The sequence below is a fragment of the Protopterus annectens genome, chromosome 14.part0 (genome assembly GCF_019279795.1).
Source record: "Protopterus annectens isolate FY-2018-M chromosome 14.part0, PAN1.0, whole genome shotgun sequence".
NCBI classification, from domain to species: domain Eukaryota; kingdom Metazoa; phylum Chordata; order Ceratodontiformes; family Protopteridae; genus Protopterus; species Protopterus annectens.
Genome location: NC_056748.1, coordinates 994,181,034 through 994,204,282, shown reverse-complemented (window position 1 = coordinate 994,204,282; position 23,249 = coordinate 994,181,034). Strand labels below are relative to the sequence as shown.

The 23,249-nt window shown below is 37.5% G+C and overlaps 1 protein-coding gene across 4 annotated transcripts in view; it reads right to left on the bottom strand.

Annotated features, from left to right (window-relative positions):
- The window catches only part of LOC122789381, a 475,956-nt gene that overhangs the window by 102,481 nt on the left and 350,226 nt on the right, over positions 1-23,249 (bottom strand). For all 4 annotated transcript variants that reach the window (XM_044056787.1, XM_044056786.1, XM_044056784.1 and 1 more), the window contains exon 3: positions 6,434-6,503. In XM_044056787.1, coding sequence (XP_043912722.1) covers positions 6,434-6,503 — 70 coding nt within the window. The remainder of the gene's footprint in view (positions 1-6,433; positions 6,504-23,249) is intronic.

Here is a 23,249-nt window from a genome sequence, read left to right as displayed (position 1 = left end):
TTTTCGCCATTCCTCAGGCATCCTCTCACTTTCCAAGATTTCATTAAACAATCTAGTTAAAAACTCCACTGCCATTTCACCTAAACACCTCCATGCTTCCACAGGTATGTCATCTGGACCAATAGCCTTTCCGTTCTTCATTTTCTTCATAGCTATCCTTACTTCCTCCTTGCTAATCCACTGCACTTCATGATTCACTATCCGCACATCATCCAACCTTCTCTCACTCTCATTTTCTTCATTCATCAACCCCTCATAGTACTCTTTCCATCTGCTCAACACACTCTCGTCGCTTGTGAGTACATTTCCCTCATTATCCTTTATCACCCTTACCTGCTGCACATCTTTACTAGCTCGGTCCTTCTGTCTAGCCAATCGGTACAGGTCCTTTTCTCCCTCCTTAGTGTCCAACCTTTTATACAACTCTTCATATGCCTTATCCTTAGCCTTTGCCACCTCTCTCTTTGCCATGCACCTCATCTCCTTATACTCTTGTCTACTTTCTTCATCTCTTTGACAATTCCACTTCTTCTTCACCAACCTCTTTCTCTGTATACTCTCCTGTACTTCTTCATTCCACCACCAGGTCTCCTTGTTCTCCTTCCTCTTTCCAGATGTCACACCAAGCACCTTTCTAGCCATCTCTCTTACTAGCTCTGCTGTAGTTACCCAGCTATTCGGTAACTCTTCACTGCCACCCAGTTCCTGTCTTAACTCTTCCCTGAACATCACCTCACAATTACCCTTTTTCAATTTCCACTATTTGATCCTTGGTGCTGCCCACACACTCATCCTCCTCTTCTTGATCACCAATGTCATCCTACAAACCACCATCCTATGCTGCCTAACTACACTTTCCGCTGCCACCACTTTACAGTCTCCAATCTCCTTCAGACTGGCCCTTCTACATAATATATAATCCACCTGTGTGCATCTTCCTCCACTCTTGTATGTCACCCTATGCTCCTCCCTCTTGTTAAAATACATATTCATCACAGACATGTCCATCCTTTTCGCAAAATCCACTACCATCTGACCTTCTGCATTCCTTTGTTTAACACCATACCTACCCATCACTTCCTCATCCCCTCTGTTCCCTTCACCAACATGCCCATTGAAATCTGATCCAATCACCAGTCTCTCACCTTGGGTACAGTCATCACCACTTCATCCAACTCACTCCAAATTTTTTCTTTCTCATCCATCGCACACCCAACTTGTGGAGCATATGCACTAACAACATTCATCATTACACCATCAATTTCCAGCTTCATAAACCTCATTCTATCCAACACTCTTTTCACCTACAAAACACTCTTAGCATACTGTTCCTTCAGGATAACACCTATGCCATTTCTCCTCCCATCCACACCATGATAAAACAATTTGAAACCACCTCCGATACACCTAGCCTTGCTCCCCTTCCATCTGGTCTCTTGCACAGACAATATATCAACCTTCCTTCAGTCCTTCATATCACCTAGCTCTCTCCCTATACCAGTCATACTGCCAACATTCAACGTTCTGACCCTCACTATCACAGTCCTAGCCTTTACCTACCTTCGAGCATGCCTTCCCCCTCTTCTCCTCCTTCGGCCGACAGTTGCCCAATTTCCACCAGCACCCTGTTGGCCAACAGTACTGGTGGCGGTCATTGTTAACTCGTGCTTCGACCGATCTGGTATGTATTTCTGCACTGTTTTGGACTATGATACAGAGTTGGAATTGCCTAGACATAGTAAGGCCTTGCTGAGTCTAATTATGATGGCTGCCAAAAAAGTAATAACTAGGTTCATAGGTTGGTACTAGGCTATTGGCCCTAGGACCTATACAAGCCTAGCTATAATAATTCCCTGGCTATTTCTTCCCACAGTATTTACTTCCCTGGACCCCTGTCTAGCAGGGCAACTGACGTGATCCCCGAGGTGAATTTCCTATCTCCCATCCAATCATCAAATTTCCTTTTGAAGAGGGCCAAAGAAAATGGAAACTGAAGTCTAAACCAACTTTACTAAAAGCAATAAACATAGTAACAGAGATAAAACAACTGGAACTGGGATCTTTAGAAAAGGGTAGGAGTAAATTACACAGGAAAAATTTGGAAATGTGAGATCACTACATGCAGAGGAGGAACAATGTTTAAAAGAAGGCAGGATCTGAATGAGCTATGCAATTGTTGACTGACAATGACTGGATATATTATGAGTGATGTATAATGTTTGCAGCTACAGTTGTGTTGGCACGGTTTGTAAGGTATAATGTTTGCAACTGAGATTGTGCCGCTATGATTTATTTTCATTTATATAAATGTAAGATTGTCTGTGTCATACATGATAATTTAATAAAGATGTTTCTTGTAAAAAATGTAAAGATGCAGTAAATAACCCTGATAACCATGCAAACAGAAAGTTAGGCAGCATGTTTTCAAAAGGCAAGAGCAGAAACACTAAGGAAGATAGATATGGAAGAGAGGAGAGGGATCAATGTGGGTTAGGTGTTCAGTGTGCAGGCTGGCAATGTAGTTGAGGGATAATTTTCTGAGGAAAAGTACAGAGCTTGCAGGATGTTTGGTATAACAGAAAGGAAGGTGGTGTGGTTTAGGTGGCAGTGGATGACCTTACAGTCTGGGTTAGTCAGGTACAGGCAAGAAGGCAGTGAGAGCAGGACCTTGGTAGATATAGTAAAGGCAAGCAGAGTAGATAGGAAGAGACTTAGGTAAGAACCCAGCCTGGGAATATGAGGGTAGAAACTACCAGCAGGTTGCAGACATTAACCTGGGAGAACAGAGCATGGGACAAGCATGGTTCTAAGATAGAAGATGTAAGGCAACAGTGAGCAAGGCAGATAAAAGAGGAAGAGCGCAAGGAAAATTTGTCAGGGTTAGGTAAGAGTGAAAGAAAGCAAAAAGAAACAAAAAGGGGTCAGCAAAACAGGAAGGCCTTGTCATACTGAAAGACATAATTTAGACAAGGTAACAAATTGACAGTGAAGACTTGCCCTTGGGAGGCCTTCAGCAACAAGGTCACAAGCAGAGTAGGACGAGACAGTTGTAATCATAAGAGACAGGATATCAAGAACAAAGTGCATATGAAGGACAGACCTAGCAGGCAACATCAGAATCAGAACTGCACCAGGCCTCGCCTGCTTCATTAACATACAGATAGAAAGGACTGTTTCGAAAGTATGCCCAAGTTTGAGTAGCAGCTCAGGCACCCTTTATAGCTAACTGGAGGAGAGAGAAATGATGAGGTGAGGCTTTTATCAGAATGTGCCTGATCTAGTGCTTCATTCAGTCTGTTTGCCTTTCCAGATGTAGAAGCAATATTATGCTAGTCAGCCTATCAGAGACAGGGATCTGTCATATACACAAGCTTTTTCCTTTGTGTCTCAATATTTGATATGAGGAATACATACAGAACTGTAAAATGTTTTGCTGTGCCTGGTATTCTGAGTGTCTACATATTCGTCACTCCTTTGTGTTCTAAACATCTGTAACCAATGTTAAATAATACATTTTGTACAACACAGGTATCTGTGTAGAAGATGTTAATTTGTTTTTCATTCTTCACAATGAACCTTGTATCTCCTTAGCCTGTCCCCCGTAAAAGGGCTTCTGCCTCAGTCTGACTTACCAGATAAACAAATTTGAAATAAATAAACAAATAACATGTTTACCATAATTAACACCTTAGATATACTATGGATGAATGCCTGATTCTTTCTAATTATGTATCGTGACTTAATTTATCCCTCAGTGCCTATTTTTTCTTCTTCTATCTGACATCCTGTCTCCTTGATAGAATCTTGTATATTGGTGATGTAATTGCCTCAGGAAAGATGTGGTCACTATAGGTCTTGTGTAAGCTATAAATTGCTATAAATAATGATACACATAACACCCGCTGCATTGTGCTGCCCCAAAGTCTGTAGAATGATTGGACCTTCAATGATTCTCCAGTTAGAAAACTTCCTGAAAAAACAAAGTGGGCACATTTCCTTATAACTGAGATGGTAGCATATAAAGGTTTTATAGTGATTACTTCTCTATTTTATAATTAAAGGATATAAATTAATGGAAGTAACATATACCACTGAAAGTCAGGAAAGTCAAAGCTGTATGCCTCCTCATCAAAATAACATTTCAGATAAGGTTTCTTTTTACTGACACACATACGTTAAACTTTGATCCAAATACTTTTAATTTCACTGCCAGAAGTATAATATGCTAATTTATTTTTCCTTTAGCTAGAGCTGTAGCACCTGGAGAAATACCTGCTGATTATTCTCCACTCTTAAGTGTTCTGCAGATTGGCCAGACCACCCTTTCCCAGGGAATGGGTAAGGTAATATTAAAAAATTAGGCCTACTTTACACAAATAAAAAATACCTTAGTGCAGAATCCAAATGTGCCCTTGCTCAAACTTTTTTACCACGCACACTAATCTATGCCTCCCCTATCCCGACTAACCTACAATTCTCCCTTATTCACAAACTTGACCTCAACATGAAATCAACATACAATAACGTTTTTAGATTTGCTGTAAATCATCTCTACTCATCCCACCACTGCCTGGCATTACAGAAACATCACTGGCTTGAACTCCCACATCAGGTTACTCTCTCATTCAACTCCAAACTGCTCACTCCCATTTCAATAACCCCACTTCCTACCCATCACTTTCTAAACTTCAGTCCTGTTACACCCCCAATCATCCTCTTCAGAGTTCCAACCAACTCTTACTACTGACCTATCAACCCTGTAAAAATATAGACAAAAACTTTTATAAATGCTCTGTCTCTCATAGCTGGAACAAACTCCCATTACATATAAGAAGTATAACTCATGCCAACAAGTTTAAAAAGTCTCTAAAAGTTCACCTGCTTAACTCCAAGATCTGTCACTGCAATCACCCTACTTAACCTCCTGTATACCTCTGTCTATTCACATTCTACAACCTTTACTTAGGAAATGTCTTGGCATTACTTCTAATTCTTGTAAATATTAAAACATGCTAGCTTTTCAGCACTGTAACTAAACTGTTTGTATGTTTATATTTTTAGTACTCACACTTTCTTATGTGACAACTATAATTTGTTCTGCATACCAGCATTTCAATTTGTACTCTATTTTATGTTATGTATAATTTTGCTTTTTACTTTTTATTGCTGTAGAAGTTATTGGAGCTTTTCTCTTCAGGTCTCCACTGAAAATGTTTTTTTTTGTAACTCAGCTGAACCAACCCGGTTAACAAATGTGAAATAAATAAATAAATAAATAAATGAGATGATTCATTCAGAGAGGTCACTGACACAGTCTATAGAACTTGTTTAAATCCCATGATTTTTCACCCTTTTCACTTTGGTATTGTTACTGCTGATTCCTACTCTGTTACTACTTATCAGGCTGTGTGCACAACAAGACAGGATCTCAGTTGTTAGAGGAATTAGCAAAGACAGCCCTAGACAAGCATGCACTCACAAGGGTAAACTGCAAAGTAATGCATGCCAATTATTTATTTAATTCACTCTGTGGAAAATGAAAGGTATTGCATCTATAGTCTCCTAACCTATTTGCTCACATATGTGTGGAAATTTGAAGAAGAGAAACTCGGTATGCTCATGATCTCTTAGAGTAGTTAAAACCTTGCGGTTACTGGCAGAACAAACTATTTAATAAGAGTTCCGGGATAAAAATAGATAACCGTTAACTGGTTAAATGTTACCCCAAGTGTCACAGAATTGTAGGTGTTACTGCAAATATGAACATAATTGTTCACCCTTGCACTTATGACATTCATTTCACTTTTGCAAAATGTGCATTCTGTTTGATTTTGCAAAAACAGTAAATTAATCAGTTCTAACTGAGAATGTTATTATTAGTTCTACAGTTTCTCTTGTTGGACAGCTTTTCCCATAGTGCATTCATGCCACTCAGACTAATTAAAATGGTAGACAAAATGTGGAAAAAGATGTATTTGCTCTGCTGCAATAATTGACACAGTCTTTGGTCTCAGGACTGGGTGACTGCTGCATCTATAACTAATACAAATAATTTCTTTCACAGAAGAGCTGAAATGGAAGCTGTGTGATATGATTGTTTCTGGATGTACTGCCTGAGAAGTGATAAGAGCTAGAGCTAGATATTTAGTTTTCACAATCAGCAGTGAATGTGGACTATCTTAACAACATTTAGAACCTTGACATACAGGCTGAAAGGAAATGATTGTGTGCCTTATCAGTGATGATTATGGATGTAGCACAGCAGAGGTCTCACAGCTATGCATTACCTCACCTGAACAAAGCATCTTTGCACTTTGGGGGCTTTCAATATTTATGAAATGGCAGGCAATTAGCAAATAGGCATGGCCCTGAAAAATTATTTTTTCATCACAGTGTTAGCTTATTTCAATAAATTGTACAATATATTAAATACCTTATCTTCTAGTGGCTTTGCTGTTACACCTTGAAGAAAGACAGCGATACATAACAGCAGCAGCTTTGTCCTGAAAGAGAAATTAAGATGAGGCTTCAGAGACATGTACATTTGCATATGGGTCTGACGTCACCTTCTGAAATATGACAGAACGTTTTTCCTGTGGCACAGTTCTAATAATATTTCAGAAATCAAATGTACTACAAATACAAACCAAAAATACTACAGCTTAACCATATCAATCTGTTTATTCAGCCAGTCATTCGTCACTTTCTCCTATTTGACATGTTTAACTCAACTTTATGGTTTTAGAGCATGCCGTTAGTACTAAGAACACTTAAGTTTGTCTTTCCAGTTATTATATTGTACTTAAGCATCCCGATTAGAACAAAGTGAGGGAGGATGATATGTAAGAAAAATGGCATTTTGGTGATTATGTGAGTTAATGCTAAACCATTGTTATTGGAGCTAGTGTGTGATGTACACCAGGTTGCCCTGTGCATGATAGCGTGCCTTTTTTTTTCCTCTCTTTTTTTTCCTAAGGCTACAAAAAGATGCATTCTTATAGCTTCATAGGTTAATGATCCCACCTGGATGAAGACATCAAATTAATACCAGATCCCTGACAAGATGAATTACTTTGGACCAAGTTATGTCCTCTTTTCATAAGGGCTTGAAGGGCCAGACCTGGGGTGTACTTATGACTGCCCATCCAGTTATCCAGGTTGTGCTTTAAAAGGGCCAGGGAACTAATTTGCTTTACATCAAAGGGAGTCTATTCCATAAAGAGGTAGTCTCTATGATGGACATCTAGTCACAAGAGCAGGTCCTATTTATATTGTGACTGACATTCAGATCTTTTGAGTGAGTGATCAACTCTTGTTGGAATTCGAGTCTTCTGTGTTAAAATTGCAAATAGATAAGTAGTGCTTTGTCATACTAGTCACGAATATTTTACCATTCCACTGACATACAAAATGCCATGTATACCACAATGTACAAACTTATTTTTTCCTAGTTTCCATGGTTTTGCAACAAAGTAAACAATCAGTTAATAAATGAGCAAAAAGCCAGCAATGCATAACCACACAGCAGCGAAGAACTAAAAATAATACATAACCACACAACAACAATGGAGTAAGCCTATGCTTACAAATAGAAATGAAAAGTCTTTAAAATGTTGCTTTTGTGCAAATGTGCCTTATTTATTTATTTATACTTATGAAATTGCTAAGGGTTATATAAAATACACTTATCTAAAACAAATCCCCCATTAGCCAGCACATGACAAAAAATCATAAGGGCAGTAACACATACTGCGCTGCGTGCTGAACAGATATCAATGCACATCAAGGTTTATAGTTGCCCACTGGACCCTTATCCATAGGAGTTACAAGACAATTCAGTCTCATGCCTTGCCAATACCCACCCTAAGGCTGTACCCCCTTTGTGAAAGAGAACTAGGCAAGTCAGTCCTGGGGTAAATTTGTGGGTATCCATCCAGTTATCCAGGTTCTGTTTGAAGGATAACGGTTGTTGACCTACTTCCCCGGACAATATTCTGAGTGCGTGATAATATTTGTTCAGTGCACATGCTGGCGTATGTGACTGCTTACTTGTCACAATGTCACATCAGCTACATCAGTAGAGTGAAACACAGCAGACACTAAATACAGTTTTACTGATAAAGAAGCCAGTCCTCTTAACAGTCCCTATTTTGAAGGAGTATTCCTATTGTTAGGCATGATTTACTCCTGTAATGGATGCCCCTGTTTTTGGAGGCATTTCTCTATTTTTGGGCTTGATCTGACCCTTCATACAGTTTCTTGAATCACCCTCATTGTGTGATTTTTGAAGCTGTCTAGTACAAAGAAAACCACAGTATATAACCAACACAACAGTGGCAACAATAATTTAAAGAAAACAGACACACATACTAACATCTACCTTTATCTGAAGCAAAAATAAATGAACTTATGTGGTAAAATTTTACGATGCAGTTCATTAAAGTCTTTCGGTTTTACACTGCCTGATAATGTGCTTATATGTTCCCCTCCTTTGTGTGCATCTCTATTTTATGAGCATATTTATGAGTAACATCCCACATTCCTACTGGGAAGAGCTATGTGCTATTTTATTAATCATATTTTATACTAGCTGTCCAGATTTTAGGTAGATGCATCTACTTTTAAAGGGCCTTTGTTCCTATTTTCAATGTTTGCAGACTGAAAGATATGTGGAAACTACTCTAACTAGGTACTAAGTAATTCTCAAATAACGCAGCATTTCATTTTCATGGAAGTCTTCAGGGGGGGGTACAGTAGGAGTCTATCACGTTTAACAAAACAAACAAAAAACTCAAAGTAAACTGAAATGCAAAGGGGTGGAATATGCACTTTTTAATGAATAATGATGAGTAACAAGGCATGGGTTAAACTGATTGTTAAACTAAAAGAAGAATCTTGATTAAATATAGACAGATGTTAAGTGAGACATGAGTAAAACTCACATATAAGTAATGCCACAAACATTCACCATGAGGAAGCACATTGGGTAAAGGCATAATACAACATAAATACAATGTCACCAGCTGTAATACAGTTCATATATGGCACAGCGTTAGACACATGCAAGATATTTCCAAGAATTCAGAAAATCCTATAATAATAATGAACAAAAAAGTCATGTATCACCAGATATTGACCAGTGCTACCCAATTATAGATGAACATGGTAATCAAGGACGAGACATGCCTGGACAATTCTAGATACATACTGGAACGTTCTTAACACACATGAATAATTTAAGTGCTTTAAACCCACCACCCACACGTGGGCATAACTAGGTTACAAAGACACAAGATGTTTACTTAAGAACATAGCATGGTAACGTAACAGTTAAAGTCAAGTTGCAAAACGACTCATTTTCAAGTCCAGTCCAGCAACTTCATTAAAGATAACAGGATAATCATAAAGGATGGGTTGAAAAACCTGTTTCTTCATATCTTGATCTTTTCTGCATTACATCACAATGGATTAGTATTAATTTGGAGTATGAATTATCCAAAATAGAATAATATAGGTGGATCTCCTGATATAGTTTTGTTATTCACCAAAAGATTTTTTCTTCCTACGTTGTACTGCATTTTGAGTTTCCACAGTACAGTATTGTTTGACTTTTTGTCCTTCAGGGTCCTTTTCACAGTGACTTCGAACTATAATACCCTGAAACCATGTTTTCTCCAATTAGCTCTTGTGACAACTTTCAGTGGCATTTTTTAATAATACCTTTCGATTTCTGCTTGCCGCAAGTTCTTAACTAGAAATGTATGACTGTTTTCTTGGTCCTATAAATATGTCCAGCAAGTAATTGTGGGTAATTTTCTTTGTTTTCATGAGGGAAAATGCATACCTAGTCCTAAGAGAGAAAGAGTGATTGAGTGACGGGTACAAATTCATCCACTGTACTTTCTAAATCAAAATGGGTCATAAAGCTGTGTCTAGCAACTTGAGGCTAACAGAACCTAAAGGGTGTCATTTAAAAGATCAATGATATGAAAAGAAAACATAAACAGTTGCCAGTATAACTACAAAAGAATGTCTGCAAATGGGATGCTGACTTCTACTGGTGCTGCATTATTTTATGTGATAAATAGCATTTTATTTGGCGAGGATTTGGGGTAGAGTATCATAAGTTTAGATGCAGGAGAAAAGACTCGCATAGAGAAAAAATATTTTCACTATTTTGTAACATTCAAAATGAAGGTAACATTTTTTTTCATCTGGTTTAGTAGTAAAGATGGATGAAATCATGATTCTGATCCAGCTATGTTGGTTTGACTAGTAATGTGGATGCGGGACAAGCCATTTAAGGAGGTTTATGTTAACTCCACACTCAAAGATGGGTGTCATATTGAGCAGTACCTGGGTCTGGGTGTGCACTTGCTTTTCCTAAAGTATTCATATGCTGTAACCGTCATCACATTTGTGTGGAAACACTCACATCTTACATGTTAAAAGGGTGTTATAATAAGTCCTCACTTTGTCAGGTACTATCATTAAAGGGGGTGGAGCTAGGATGAAAAAAGTCCCATGATGGCTGCTTGGATAATAGCTGTGTTGCAACTGGCTTCTGACATCAAAACAGGGGACGGAAATTTGCATGATACTTGGACATAGATGAGAGGACATGGTATGGGGCAGAAGAATTCAAGTAAAAATAAAGTCAACCTTTGTCTTGCTTTAAAAAGTGTGATATTTCAGATCTAATCTTTTCACCATGAGTCAAGTCCTTTTCATTTTTTTAGGGCTACGGTTAAATGGTTAGCTATTTAATGTGTAATCAAAAGCAACCACACAGAAAAGATGCTGTCCCCAGGATTTGAACACAGCAAGCTGAAAGCTTCTGCCAGTAAATCACAGTCAGTAGCACAGCTGAAATTCTGCACAACTCTTTAATAGGTAGTTAAACTAGCTTTCAGCTTGCTGTGTTTGAATCCTGGAGACAGCATCTTGTCTGTGTGGTCTCAGTTTCTGGCACACAAATTTGGCTTTCTGTTTTCTTTTAATTTAACATATAAGAAGTACTGATTATGCAGTTTTAAAATGTAAAAAAATGTAAGATAATACAAATTTGATAAACAGTAATAAAAACATACAATGAAATAAATAAAATGTAAAAAGATAAGTGCATACAAGCCTTGCAAACATGACACAGATGACTAAAACATCAACAAAATATAACATTTGTAATCACTATACATAATTTCAAATAATTGTAAGTAATCCCTACTGAGGATTCAGTGAGATTACTGGAGTAGAAAGTACTTTAGTTATATCTTAAAGGAGATTCCAAATCAGATGCAGGAAGCTGGGAACATGCTGATAAAAGATGTTGAGCTTAGTGGCAAAAGATTGCTTACCAGAAGTTTCCAAATGTGTCATTAGAATCACCAGGAAGCCTTCAGTAGTAGACAGACGTAGAGACAAAAGACTGATAAAACACAATGTTTCTTAAGGTATGGAGGACATGGTGAGTTAGGCGTCTATAAGTAAACACCAAAATCTTTAAACAAAGGATCTGGCTGTAATCAGGAGCAAGTGTGGATCATAGGCTCTGTGTAATAACAGAGGAGACAATGTTCCAGCCAATACGTGATGTGCAGAATTCTGCACGTTATGATGGTAGCAAAGGTAAGAGCCATTGAGACCTAATTAATTGGCAGTCCAGTAGTCCAGTTGACTTGATTCAGTTTTTTGAGTGATATGAACCTATTTAGAGTTATCTTAAATCTGGTAATCCTTTCAGGTATCTTGGAAGAAGCATCAGTAGTGTACCTTCTTAAAAAGTCCAGATTATTTTTAATTATAAGTTAGTCTATAAGTTTATTTATGGGTTAAGTTATAGAAATGACTGTAGAACTGTAGTCAAAAGAACATTCGTTTGAAGACTGAAAATCACCTGATAAGATTCAGACTGGATTTAGAAAAAAAAAGTCACTACACTGAAACTGCTATGAGTCATTATTTTGTAGTTGTCAGGGATAAAATGAAATGTATTGTTCTACTAAGCTCTTCTGTTTCTACTGATTCTGCTACTGAATATCTTAATAAATAATCAGATTAAGACCATGTGACCTGTAGAACTGCAGGTGCTATTCTCACCTGGTTTGTTCTTGCTTATCAGCAAGAACAAGCATTTTCAGTACCATATGCTGAACTGTTAACTATCTGTAGCAACATGATAGCAAGAAGTGAGACAGACAATGTAATTTATTAATAGCATACAGCAAGTAAGATGTTCTATAATGAATAATTAAAACATACGTATTTCTGATGTACAGGGGCTGTATGTATTTCACTGATCAGAAGATCATACTAAGTTTTGCAGTTTTGTTCACTGTCTTGATTTAATCATAAGAAATGGCAGGATATGTTTATGGATCCATTTCAAAGACAAAAAAAGAATCAAATAAAGAGAAAAAGTGAAATATTTCAAGTTTAAATCAAAATAGGGAATGATCTATTGAATGTAAATGATATAGAAAAAAATGCACATGGAAAGTAACCAAATGATGTGCTATACATGCATCTGTAGTGCAAAGGAGGGTGGCTGTAGTGGTACAGCGGTTGGCGTTACCACTTCACAGCAAAAGGATCTCTGGTTCGATTCTCAGCTGCATATCCTCCCTGCAGTCGTGTGGGTTTGCTCTGGTTTCGTCCCACATCCCAAACACATGCTGTAGGTGGATTGGACACTCTAAATTGGTCCTAGGTGTGAGTGTGTGAATGCGTGTGACTTCTTTGGAAGGTTGGGTGCCAGCCTGGCAAATTGACACTGTAAAACTCCACTGCTGATTGTTCTGCGGACCATTGTTCTGTTGTGGGAACCCCTAACTGGGAAAAGCTGAAAGGAGAAGAAGATCTGTAGTGCAAAGGAATGTCAATATCCTTTGTAAGTATACATACAAGTTTAATGTGATAGCACGACTGTGGCTACAGAATAATAAAATGGTGTTATATCATTAGGTAGAGGTCTATTCTGTATGGGTATTGTGGTAAAACTCCATAGCAGCAAAATTATATGGTTTTCTGCTGGACTTCACTAATTCTTGATGTCTTATTTTTATGTACAAGAATGACATGCTTTCTTTCACAGAATTAAATAATGCACTTCATAACAGATAATTGGAGCGCAAATACACATATTATTTAACAAAGAGGGTGTTGTTATTATAGTAAAAATTAATTCTGCTTTGCAGCATTTCTGTACTTGACCATAACATGGTTTGCCAGTACAATGTTAAGGTAATGTCTGTTTGTCCTACAGCTTGGACACACTTGACTTCTGCACAGAGATTTCAGTAGTTAATCATATGATAACTGTGTAATCTAATTGATGCTGTTCACTCTTCTCAGTCATGTGTTCAGAGCCATAACAAAGGGGCTGCTTCCCATGGAGCAAGCTATTAGGTGTGTGACTGGCAGATGCCATTCAGTTGTACCACATGATTTAAAAAGCCATGAGAATATCATGACGTCATAACTCAGTGATGATGCTACGTTTGTGATCTCGCTGAGCACTTAGTATTTGGTGAGAACTGTAGCAAACATCTTGTTACATTTGCAGAAAGTAGCTTGCTACAGTTACAACAGCTCCAGAGCTTTATTTATTTTTTGGTCCTTAATTTCAGGAGGGTGTCTGTTTTCAGAAATGCACAGGATGTCAAATGATCTATGGACAAGTGAATGGTGAGAGTTATATCCTCTAATATTCATCATTCTGATCACTGCTGCAGTAGTCTAAACTATATTGGTTATATATTGCATGGGTTATAACAGTCAGTTAGCTTCCATAGCTTTGGGGTACCTTCCATATAACCCCAACTGTCAGTTTGAACTGAGCTGACTAAAAGTAAGGTTTGGGCACCAAGCCCTTCGGAGCTTTCCTACTGCTGAAGAGAGCACTCCATTGCTGGCTTTTGAGGATTGAAGGTCGACTAATTCTCTTCCATTCCTGGGCAGGTATGTTCCTTTTTTGGGATAAAAACCTTCTACTTTACTTTTTACCACAGAAAACTTACTTTGTCTGTAATATATTTACTTTTAAGCTAGGAAAAATTGTTATTGTTGACTATCTCTTGACTTTTATATACTTTTAAATGGGAGCATAATTTTTTTCACTTTTTTGGTTAAAAGTTGTTTAAAACTACTTTTCTTGTAGAGAAACTATTATTTTACTTTTTGGGGTTAAGGTAAGTGCATAAAGTGCTTTTTTACATTTTTTTTTCATGGAAAGTGTTGCTTTTTTACTTCTTACCTGTTTTACTGGCAATTGCTGTTAAACTACCCTGAAAATGAGGTATCATTTTTGTCTTAACCATGAAACAACACACCACTTCCTCAGTTGTACCTTCTTCTAGCCAAAAAAGCAAACGCAGCCTTTGCACCACAACAGGCTAGTAGTTTTCCTCAAGCTGCAGGTGAGTGACTCCACAGTGACCAAAGCTGGTTCCTTGGATGACTCATCTTTTTCTTTGGCTCATTCTGGTGTAGTTCCTAGAACCACCTTGTTAGATACGTCTTCTGCATCTGTTGGAGTGCCATTACCAGGCAAGGGAAAGACACTTGTTACTTTTGTGAGAAGGGGAAGGGAAGATGCTTCTACTTAGATAGGATGTTTTGCACATCCCACAGCAATTCTAGGTTTGTTTATTCAGAACTTCCTGTCAAAAAGAAACAGAAAATAAAACTTATGTTTTTTCCTGCTTCGGTTTCTCTGTAAAAAGTAAATTATGCTTAGATCAGGGTCTAGTGCAGACGCTTGACTCTTCTTTTAAACCTGTTTCTGGTAAGTGAAAAGGGATCTCTTTTTTTTCCTTAAAGAGATTTATGAGAGATCAAACCTGTGGGGAAATGTGAAGGAACTGATGCAGTTTTATTTCTACAGATTTCTGATTCAGATTTTGTGAACAGTGTGGTATCTGACAGTCCCTGCAAATTATTCTGTTTCTCTGAGACTATTTCCTAAAATAATCATTTTTTTCCACTGGGCAAACAGTGAGATTTCACAGCCCCTCAAAAAATGCCAAGATCTGTAATAACTTCCAGAACCATCTCATATTCTTGCAGTTCTGGGGTAGTCAACCTGCTACCCCCAAAAGTAGATCAATTATACAAAATTCCTCAGACTTTTAAGTTTCTGTACACTGATCCCAGATCAGCTCCAGCAGCTACTGCTACTAAACATTTTGTTAATACTAATTCTTCTCCATCTGACAAGGATGTGAAGGCTTTTGATATGTTTGGGAAAAAAGTATATACTTCTGCAACTTAAGTTTTCAGAGTTTGCAACTATCAGACTTATATGTTGAAATTTATCCTGGTTAATTGTGAAAGTATTTTGACACCAGTTTCTTCCTGTAAGGATAAATCTGTCTGTGTAATTTTGTTTCTTCTGTTTTCCAAGTTACTATCCATTGCTCAGAATGTTCCTGTGACAAAAATGGTAGACAAAATGGTGGATGCCATGTTCAGTGTGTTGCAACTGGAACTGTTTTGAGGAGGTTTGCCTTTGCCTAGCTGAAGTCTCAGAACCTCTAAGAGGATGACAAGAACGAAATTTAGAGTTCTCCTTGGAAAGAGATCTAGTTTTTGTACCTTCTGCTGCAGAAGTTTTCAAAAAGCATGATGAGAGAGGAAATCTAATTCACAGAGTCTCTCAGATTTCTCAGCCCCCCCCGCCCCATGTTTTCCAACAGATTCTTCACTCCTTTGTCTAACAGTCCCAGCAATATGCTCGTAAGTAAACATTTAAGAAACAATGACAGGGAGGTTAAAAATTGGATCTAAATGGGATCCATCAAGGTTACAGATGGTGGTAGAAGGCTCTCTCTCCCTTTCAGGGGATTCATCCTCATCTGCTAGACCAAACTCTTCTCTTTCCTCATGTCTTACAGAACATGCTGTCTTTGGGGGGGGGGGGGCAGGGGGAAATAGCTGTTCTCCACTGTCAGAAGGATTTTATTTAAGAGTGTTTCTGGTGTCAAAGAAAGGAAGATTCTTGGATTGCAGATCTGGACCTTTCCTTCTTGAACCGGCTCATGATAGTGCCGAAGTTCAAAATGTCACTTCACAGCCTATTACTTCTTCTTCTTCATTTGAGTTGTTTAGATTTAAACCTTAGATTTAAAAGATGCACATCATCACCTTCCTATTCATCCAGAGTTCAGGCTTTTCTTAAGGTTGTGTGTGACTAGATCACATTATCAGATCTCTGCTTTACAACTGGATTAGCCAGTGTTCCAGTAGTGTTCACAAAGGGTCTGTGATAGCCCACTGCAGATGGCAGGGTATCCACATTTTCTTTATTTAGACAACTTCCTTATCTTTGCAGAGTCTTTTTCAAAGTGGCAGAAGTCATTCTCTTGGGTTTCGGGATCTCCTACACAGTCTGGGATTTCAAGAGAAAATTTAGAATTATATATGACTTCTTCTAACAGGATTGTTTTTCTGGGGTGACTGCTGGACATGTCAGTTCAAAGAGCTTTTCTTCCATAGGAAAGTAAAACAGATGTGTACTTATATCTAGTTCTGGCATTTGCTACTCAAGATTCTGGGTTTCATGGCATCTATGAATCTCATGATACCTCTTGCAAGACTCCACAAGAGAAAGATACAATGTATCCCAGCATCAACACCTGCTACCTTTTCAAATTCCAGTTTCAGGATTTGTAAAACAGGGAGATTATGTGGTGAAGACACCAAATTTCTGAAAATCTAGGTTTCTCATTCTCCCCTCCTGCTCTAGCACAGTCAGTCACAATAGACTCCTTGGACTTTGCTTGGATAGCAATATCAATGGGAATAGAAGTGAAGGGTTTTGAAACAGAAAAGTCAGACCAAATCACATCAACATAAAATAGATGATTGGTCTTATAAATGCTTTCAACTCTCTGAACATCTGTGGCCCCTGGAACCTCTTTAAGTGTTCACAGACAACATCACAGTGATGTGATACATAAACAAGCAGGAGATAACCAGATCTTACTTCATGTGCAGACTAATCATATTAGAATGTGATATGGCTTTACAGCACAATCTCACTTTACAGACATCTTATATTCTGTCAGAGCAAAGTTGTGTGGCAGGCAAGCTAAGCAGAACAAGAACAGGCCATCACAAATGTGGAAACTGATTCAGGGGGTCTTCAAAAATTTGAGCCATCTGTGGGAAGTAGATGTTTTTGCCTTCTCTCTAAATAATCAACTGGCAAATTTCTTCTCCAGGACTCAATGCAAAAAGGCTTGTAAAACAGATACCTTTTCTTTTTCCTTAGACAGAAATGTTCCTCTATATCTTTCCACACTTTCCACCTATTTCCATGGTAATTCTTAAGATTCAGAAGGGCTCCCCAAAGATCACTGTTGCAACTCCCTTCTGGTCCAGGCAACAGTGTTTCTTTCTTCATTTGGAAATGGCTAGGAGGATTTACTACAACCTTCCTCATAGACCGGATTTGGTCACACAAGATTAGGCGTGTTTGATACATAACAACACCAAGCAACTGTAATGCACTGTCTGAATGAAAAGGTTTGAATACCTTTTAGGAACATGTTTTCTGAGGATGTCCAGTAGGCATTGATGGAGGCAAGAAAGAAAGAATGCCTTCTACAGGAAAATCATATATCAGCAAATAGAAAAGGTTTCCTAGCTGGTATCAACAAAAGAACCAGCCCCCATTCAAGTGTAGTGTTCCTCTGGTTTTAAAGTATTTGTGTAAGTTACTATCCTGTGGTTTGTCATTGTCAAACTCCTCAATCAAGGTTCATATGTTGGCCATTTCAAAATGTCTGTCCACGGATACCTCTCTTTCAATGTAATCTCAAGTCAGCATGTTTCTGAAAGGGGTTCTACATAAGAAGCTTCTGAAAAACAATGTCTCTTCCCTGGGATCTTAATTTTGTGTTTGTAAAACTAACACATGCTCCATTTGGACCAGATTATTAGGCTGAACTTAATGGTTCTTGACATGGAAAACAGTTTTACTCATTGCTCTATCCTCTGCAGGAAGAGTATCAGAGTTGTAAGCTCTAGTAGTGGATCAGCCTTATCTCATTTTCTGCAAAGATAGGGCTTCTTTGAGAATGAATCTTTCTTTTACGCATGACGTGTTATCCATGATTCCCTTAAGTCATTTCTCTACTTCCCTGTCTTCTTTTCAGAATGTAAAAATGAGGGAGAAAGGATACTTTTATACATTGGATGCCCACATTGACAGAATAAAATCTTTTAGAACATCTGATCAGTTGTTCATTTCTTGTGAAGTTAAGATAAAAGGGCAACATTTGTCAAAACAGAAAATGTTTTTCATAGGCTATTATCTTTTGTTATTTCCACAGCAACATAAGTATTTCATATAGAGTCAAGGCTTACTCTTCCAGGGCCTTGGATTCATCTTTTGATTTTTGGAAAAAGTTGGATTCTAGAAGAAGCAACTCGGTCCTCTGTGAATACTTTTACAAAGCACTATAAACCAGATTCCTTATCCAGGTCTAGGACAGACTTTGAGAGATCTCAGACTCTTCTCTGTCCTCATCCAAGTCTATCTAAGCTTTACTAATTAAATTATATAGCTTAGGCTACTGCAGTAGTGATTGTAATAATGAACATAGTACAGCTGTATAAGAAAACCTAACATAACAGTAGATGTTTGAATTACCACTGCTGCATAATCCAGTCCACCTTCCTCCCTTGTTTTTTAATTTTTGCTAGTGAGTGGATATGTATTTTTTTTATTATTTTCCCTGCATTGTCCTCTCAGGGCTTTAGATTCCCTCTCCCCCCTCGTTAGTATGAAAACTATGAAGGGCTTTCCGCCAAAACCCGACTTTTAGTTAACTCATCTCAAGCTGACTAATGGTTTGGGTATGTGAAAGATGCCCAGAAGCTTTGGACATTGGCCAGCTGTTACATCCTGTGCAGGATATAACTCATATAGCTACCATATAGCATACTCAAACAGTGATTATTCAAACATCTGCTGCTATGGTAAGTTTACTTACAGAAGTGTACTTTTAGCAATAATTTTTTAATTTACTTTTAGAATATTTGGATTAATGAATTAGAATTGTCTTGTTAAGGAATGTTATAATGGTTATACAAGTTTGACTGTGATATTTTATGTATGATTTTATGATTAAAGGTTACATGTTGAGAGGTGACTTTATTTTCTACAGTATCCACTCCCCATTTTTCCACAGAACAATGATGATAGTTTTTTACAGAGCTGTAGATTTAGCTATTTTATGATAAGCAAAGGTTAGTTTAGATAGCACCAGGTTCTGCAGTCATCCCTGTACTACTGATCCATAATGGAGCTTGCAGAGTATTAGTGCTTCAGCAACTTTCTATGTGCAGTAAGTTAGCAAATGACCAAGTAATCAGTACAATGCCAAGTACCAAGAGTATTTCATTGAAAGAGGTGTCAAACTTTCCCTGAACGTTTAATTTGCGATCTATTGTAATTCCTTGGTATTTTTAAAATGGCACTGATTGCCTAGGTCCAACTGATCCTTGGATTATGAGTTGTGTTATCCTTTACAATTTGTTGAAGGCTACTAACTCAGTCTTTTTTGATTTAGCATGAGTTTTTTTTAATATGTATGCTGAAAGTATTAAATCCATATGTTTATAATTTGAGTTTATATGTCCTTAGATGAGTGCAGGAATGTAGAATCATCAGCATACTATATATGCTGAACTTCAGTGGTGTGCCACCACATGTTGGTAGTAAATATGTTGAAAAGAAGAGTCCTAATATGCATACTTGTGGTACTCTGATGTTAGACGTGAATGGTTGTGACAATTTGCACAGACATTGTTCATTCAAGATGCAGTTGTTTAGGTGGTCTGTGAACCATTTAAGCACTGTTGTGGAGCACCTCATAACATGTAGTCATTTTGGCAAATTAAAATACCAATAGCAGTTGAGACATTAAGAACCCCAGTACCAGAAACAAATCTACAATACTTGATATTTGTTATGTGGTCAGTGATCTTTAGTACAGCTGTACTGGTACTGTACACTTTTCTAAATCCATGTTGTGTTCTGTCAGCAGACTGTGTTTTGTTAAGTTGCCTTTAAATTGTCTGTGTACTACAGAATCGAGAATCTTGGATATCTGGGCTCAGAATTGTTACTGGCCTGTCAGCCTCAACTTTTTGCATCTTTTTTGAGCAGTCTTACTTTAGGCACTTCTAAAACACTGTGAATGAGCATTTTCTGAGGCTTGAGTTTATAATCATTGTCAAATGTTTTGCTGTCAAAAGTGGTATAGTTTTAAGTAAACTGGTGACAGATTGCCCATTAATGGAGAACAAAAGGTCTTCCAGTGTTATTATTCTTTCATGAACATTACTGATATGGGTTAGATACTGAGATTTAGGATGGCTGGTTTTCTTTTGAGTACATATGTGAGATCTTCTGGTATTGGCGCTGTAATACTTTTGATTAAGTTGCATAAAAATTAAAAAAAAATTCTAATCTGGAGTTTGGAGAAGCATTATTGATTCCAAGAATTGTGTTTATGGTGCTTTTCTTATTTACTGTTGACACCTGTTTGTTACTTCTTTAGCAACATGGTATTGTTATATTTTCCGTACCAGGCCTCTTTCAGGTAAATGTTTCCTTACTGTAGCATTTATCCACAGGAGAACACTGTTTTGTATTATTTCTTTTCATATAGGAACACATTTAGCCACTAAATCTAGTAGGAAAGTATTTAACACATATTGCTGAATGTGTATCTTCTGCTCAGGCAAGGCATTTCTATTTGTCATTGCCAATATTCTTTTACTATTTCTCTAACTGATATAAATTATGACTATGGTATTAGGGGAGGTTGTTGGTGGCTTATGTTTCCATACTGTAAAGGCTGCTATACTGTCAATGAAATGATTTGCTCTTGTTTCAGAGGAGTTCTTACCTGTTTGGTTGGTTTGTCATTGTCCAGTCTAGAATACTGGAGGCACAACCATGTTGATCTTGTTTTGTTGGAGATGTTATCATCTGTGAAATTTCAAAATGGCAGGTATCAGAGATTAGGTCATTATTTTTGCCCTTTTTCTCTGGGTAATATTGAATTCCCCTGGTAGTATAATTTCTCATCACTGTTATCTTGAATCCTTTGGTTTGCATAAATATCTGTTGTGCTGTTGTGGCCTTGGCATACACATGATGTGGAGCTGTGTGGAGTTTCCTGTTGCGAGTGTTATAAATAAATGTTTTCTTCTGGCTTTTGATGGACACTGCATGCTGTAGAATCTGGGCTTGAGAGTTTTTGTTCAGGGCGTTAAATACATCTAAGCAAAATGTTAGAGACAGAACTGGTATTTGATTGTCTTCAACTGCCCCATGTACAGAAATACTTAAGATTCACTCTGATCATCAACCAGGCAGCAGAGGTAAAGCAGTAGTGCAAACAACATTACAGTAACATCTGCCGCGGTGGCTTCCACTACCGATCATGAAAATAGTTAATGTCATTGCTGCTGGACTCCAAAAGTGGGAATGATGACAGTCTGTGATTTCCAAAAGACTTATTTTACAAAGCAAAAACAAGCAACTGAAGCAGGTTAGTACCCCTAGGCATTCATTTAGCTGCTGAGGCCAGTCAAGGAAATTCTTGACTATATCAATATTATTACATGTTTAACATCTGTATATCTAAAATGGATGGAAACTGCTAAACAAAGTTATTTAATTTTATTTTATATCATTGCTATTATCAAATGTAGTTAACCAAAAGGTGTTACAGTGCAGACAGGAGAAACAAGTTAAGTTCAGTATTAAATATTCACATTTTAAGTTATGTCTCCCAAATCTCATATGCTTAGCTTTTGCTGTATTTATCAGCATATTATTAATAAGTAAAAATGTGGGGGTATTTGGTCTTGATTAATTTTCCTTGGACCTGTAGGTTGTTTTGCATATTGCTGTGCTAATTGAACCCCTATACTTGGAAAGCAGTTTAGCAAGGGTAGTGGGGGGGGTGGGAATTAAAAAGCACTGGTAACACAGTGCACACATTTTTTTTGGCCTTCTTTGCTGCATCTTACACTATGACTGCTGTCTGGTCCCTTGTCACATTTGCTATTACTTCCCTTTCACTTTCATACTCTTTTATTTATTTTTGTTATTAGATGCACTGTTTTGCGACTTTATGCGTTACATTTTGGCTGTTATATTTTAGATGATTTCTTTAGTCTTGTCAAGTCCCCTTTTATCATTTTGTGTCCTCTTATGCATTAATCATGTCACATGTTTTAAATAATCAGAAAAAAGGCATACTATTCCTTCCTGGCTTTTTTTGCAGTGCCATGGTACTAACTCCTTTATTAGTTCCTGGGTAACCACGCTGTCATATGACTGAACTCCATTGACTATTACCATCTTCGTTCTAGTTTTCCTTTAATGTTCTACCTATACTACAGCTTTCTAATCCATTTTAATGCTGTTTAACTTGTTTGGTCTTTTTTATTTTTATGGGTATCAGGTTAAATGTCCTAATGACATTTATGAAGACTAATGTTTTCACTCAAAGGAGTGTCATCAGGTCTAAAACATTTAGAAACGTGAAGCATTGTTTTACTGCAAACCAGTCAATGAAGATAAAACATGTTAAAATGATGTGACCTCTATTTTTTGTCAGATACATCATTAAGACCTGATAACTTTTACAATTTACCTGAAAAATCTAGAATGACTTCCTGCCCCTTAATTTCTCAGAGCCATTGCCACCCTTTCTAATACTTTTCCATGTTCTCTTACCTAGTTAGCTTAAATATTTCTTACTGAAACATGTAAACTGGTAATTTAGGTTCCTTGTTTCTTTTTTGGACTCATCATGACTGTAGAAACTTGTATTCTTTCTATTCATTCCTTAGACCATTGTGACATCAAAGCCATGAATTTTGTGCCATTTATTCAAGCTTTTGTTGAACCATACATGGGTAACATCTCCAACTCTTTATCTGACCAGACTCCATTTCCTTATACATTTGTCATGCACTTATTACTTTTGCAGTCATATCATCTGCCCATATTCTGATAATAGCATCCAGTGTCCTACCCCATGTAACTTCACTCATGAGCAGAAGGATTTCCTCACTTACCCCCTCAGCCATAACTCTAGAAAATAACTTATCATTTTGACACCCTCAATCTCTCAGATTTACCCCATTAAGAATGAAGTCACCAAAATAATTTGTTTCCTTCATCATCAATAGTATGTACATAAATGTGAATACTGTTGTGC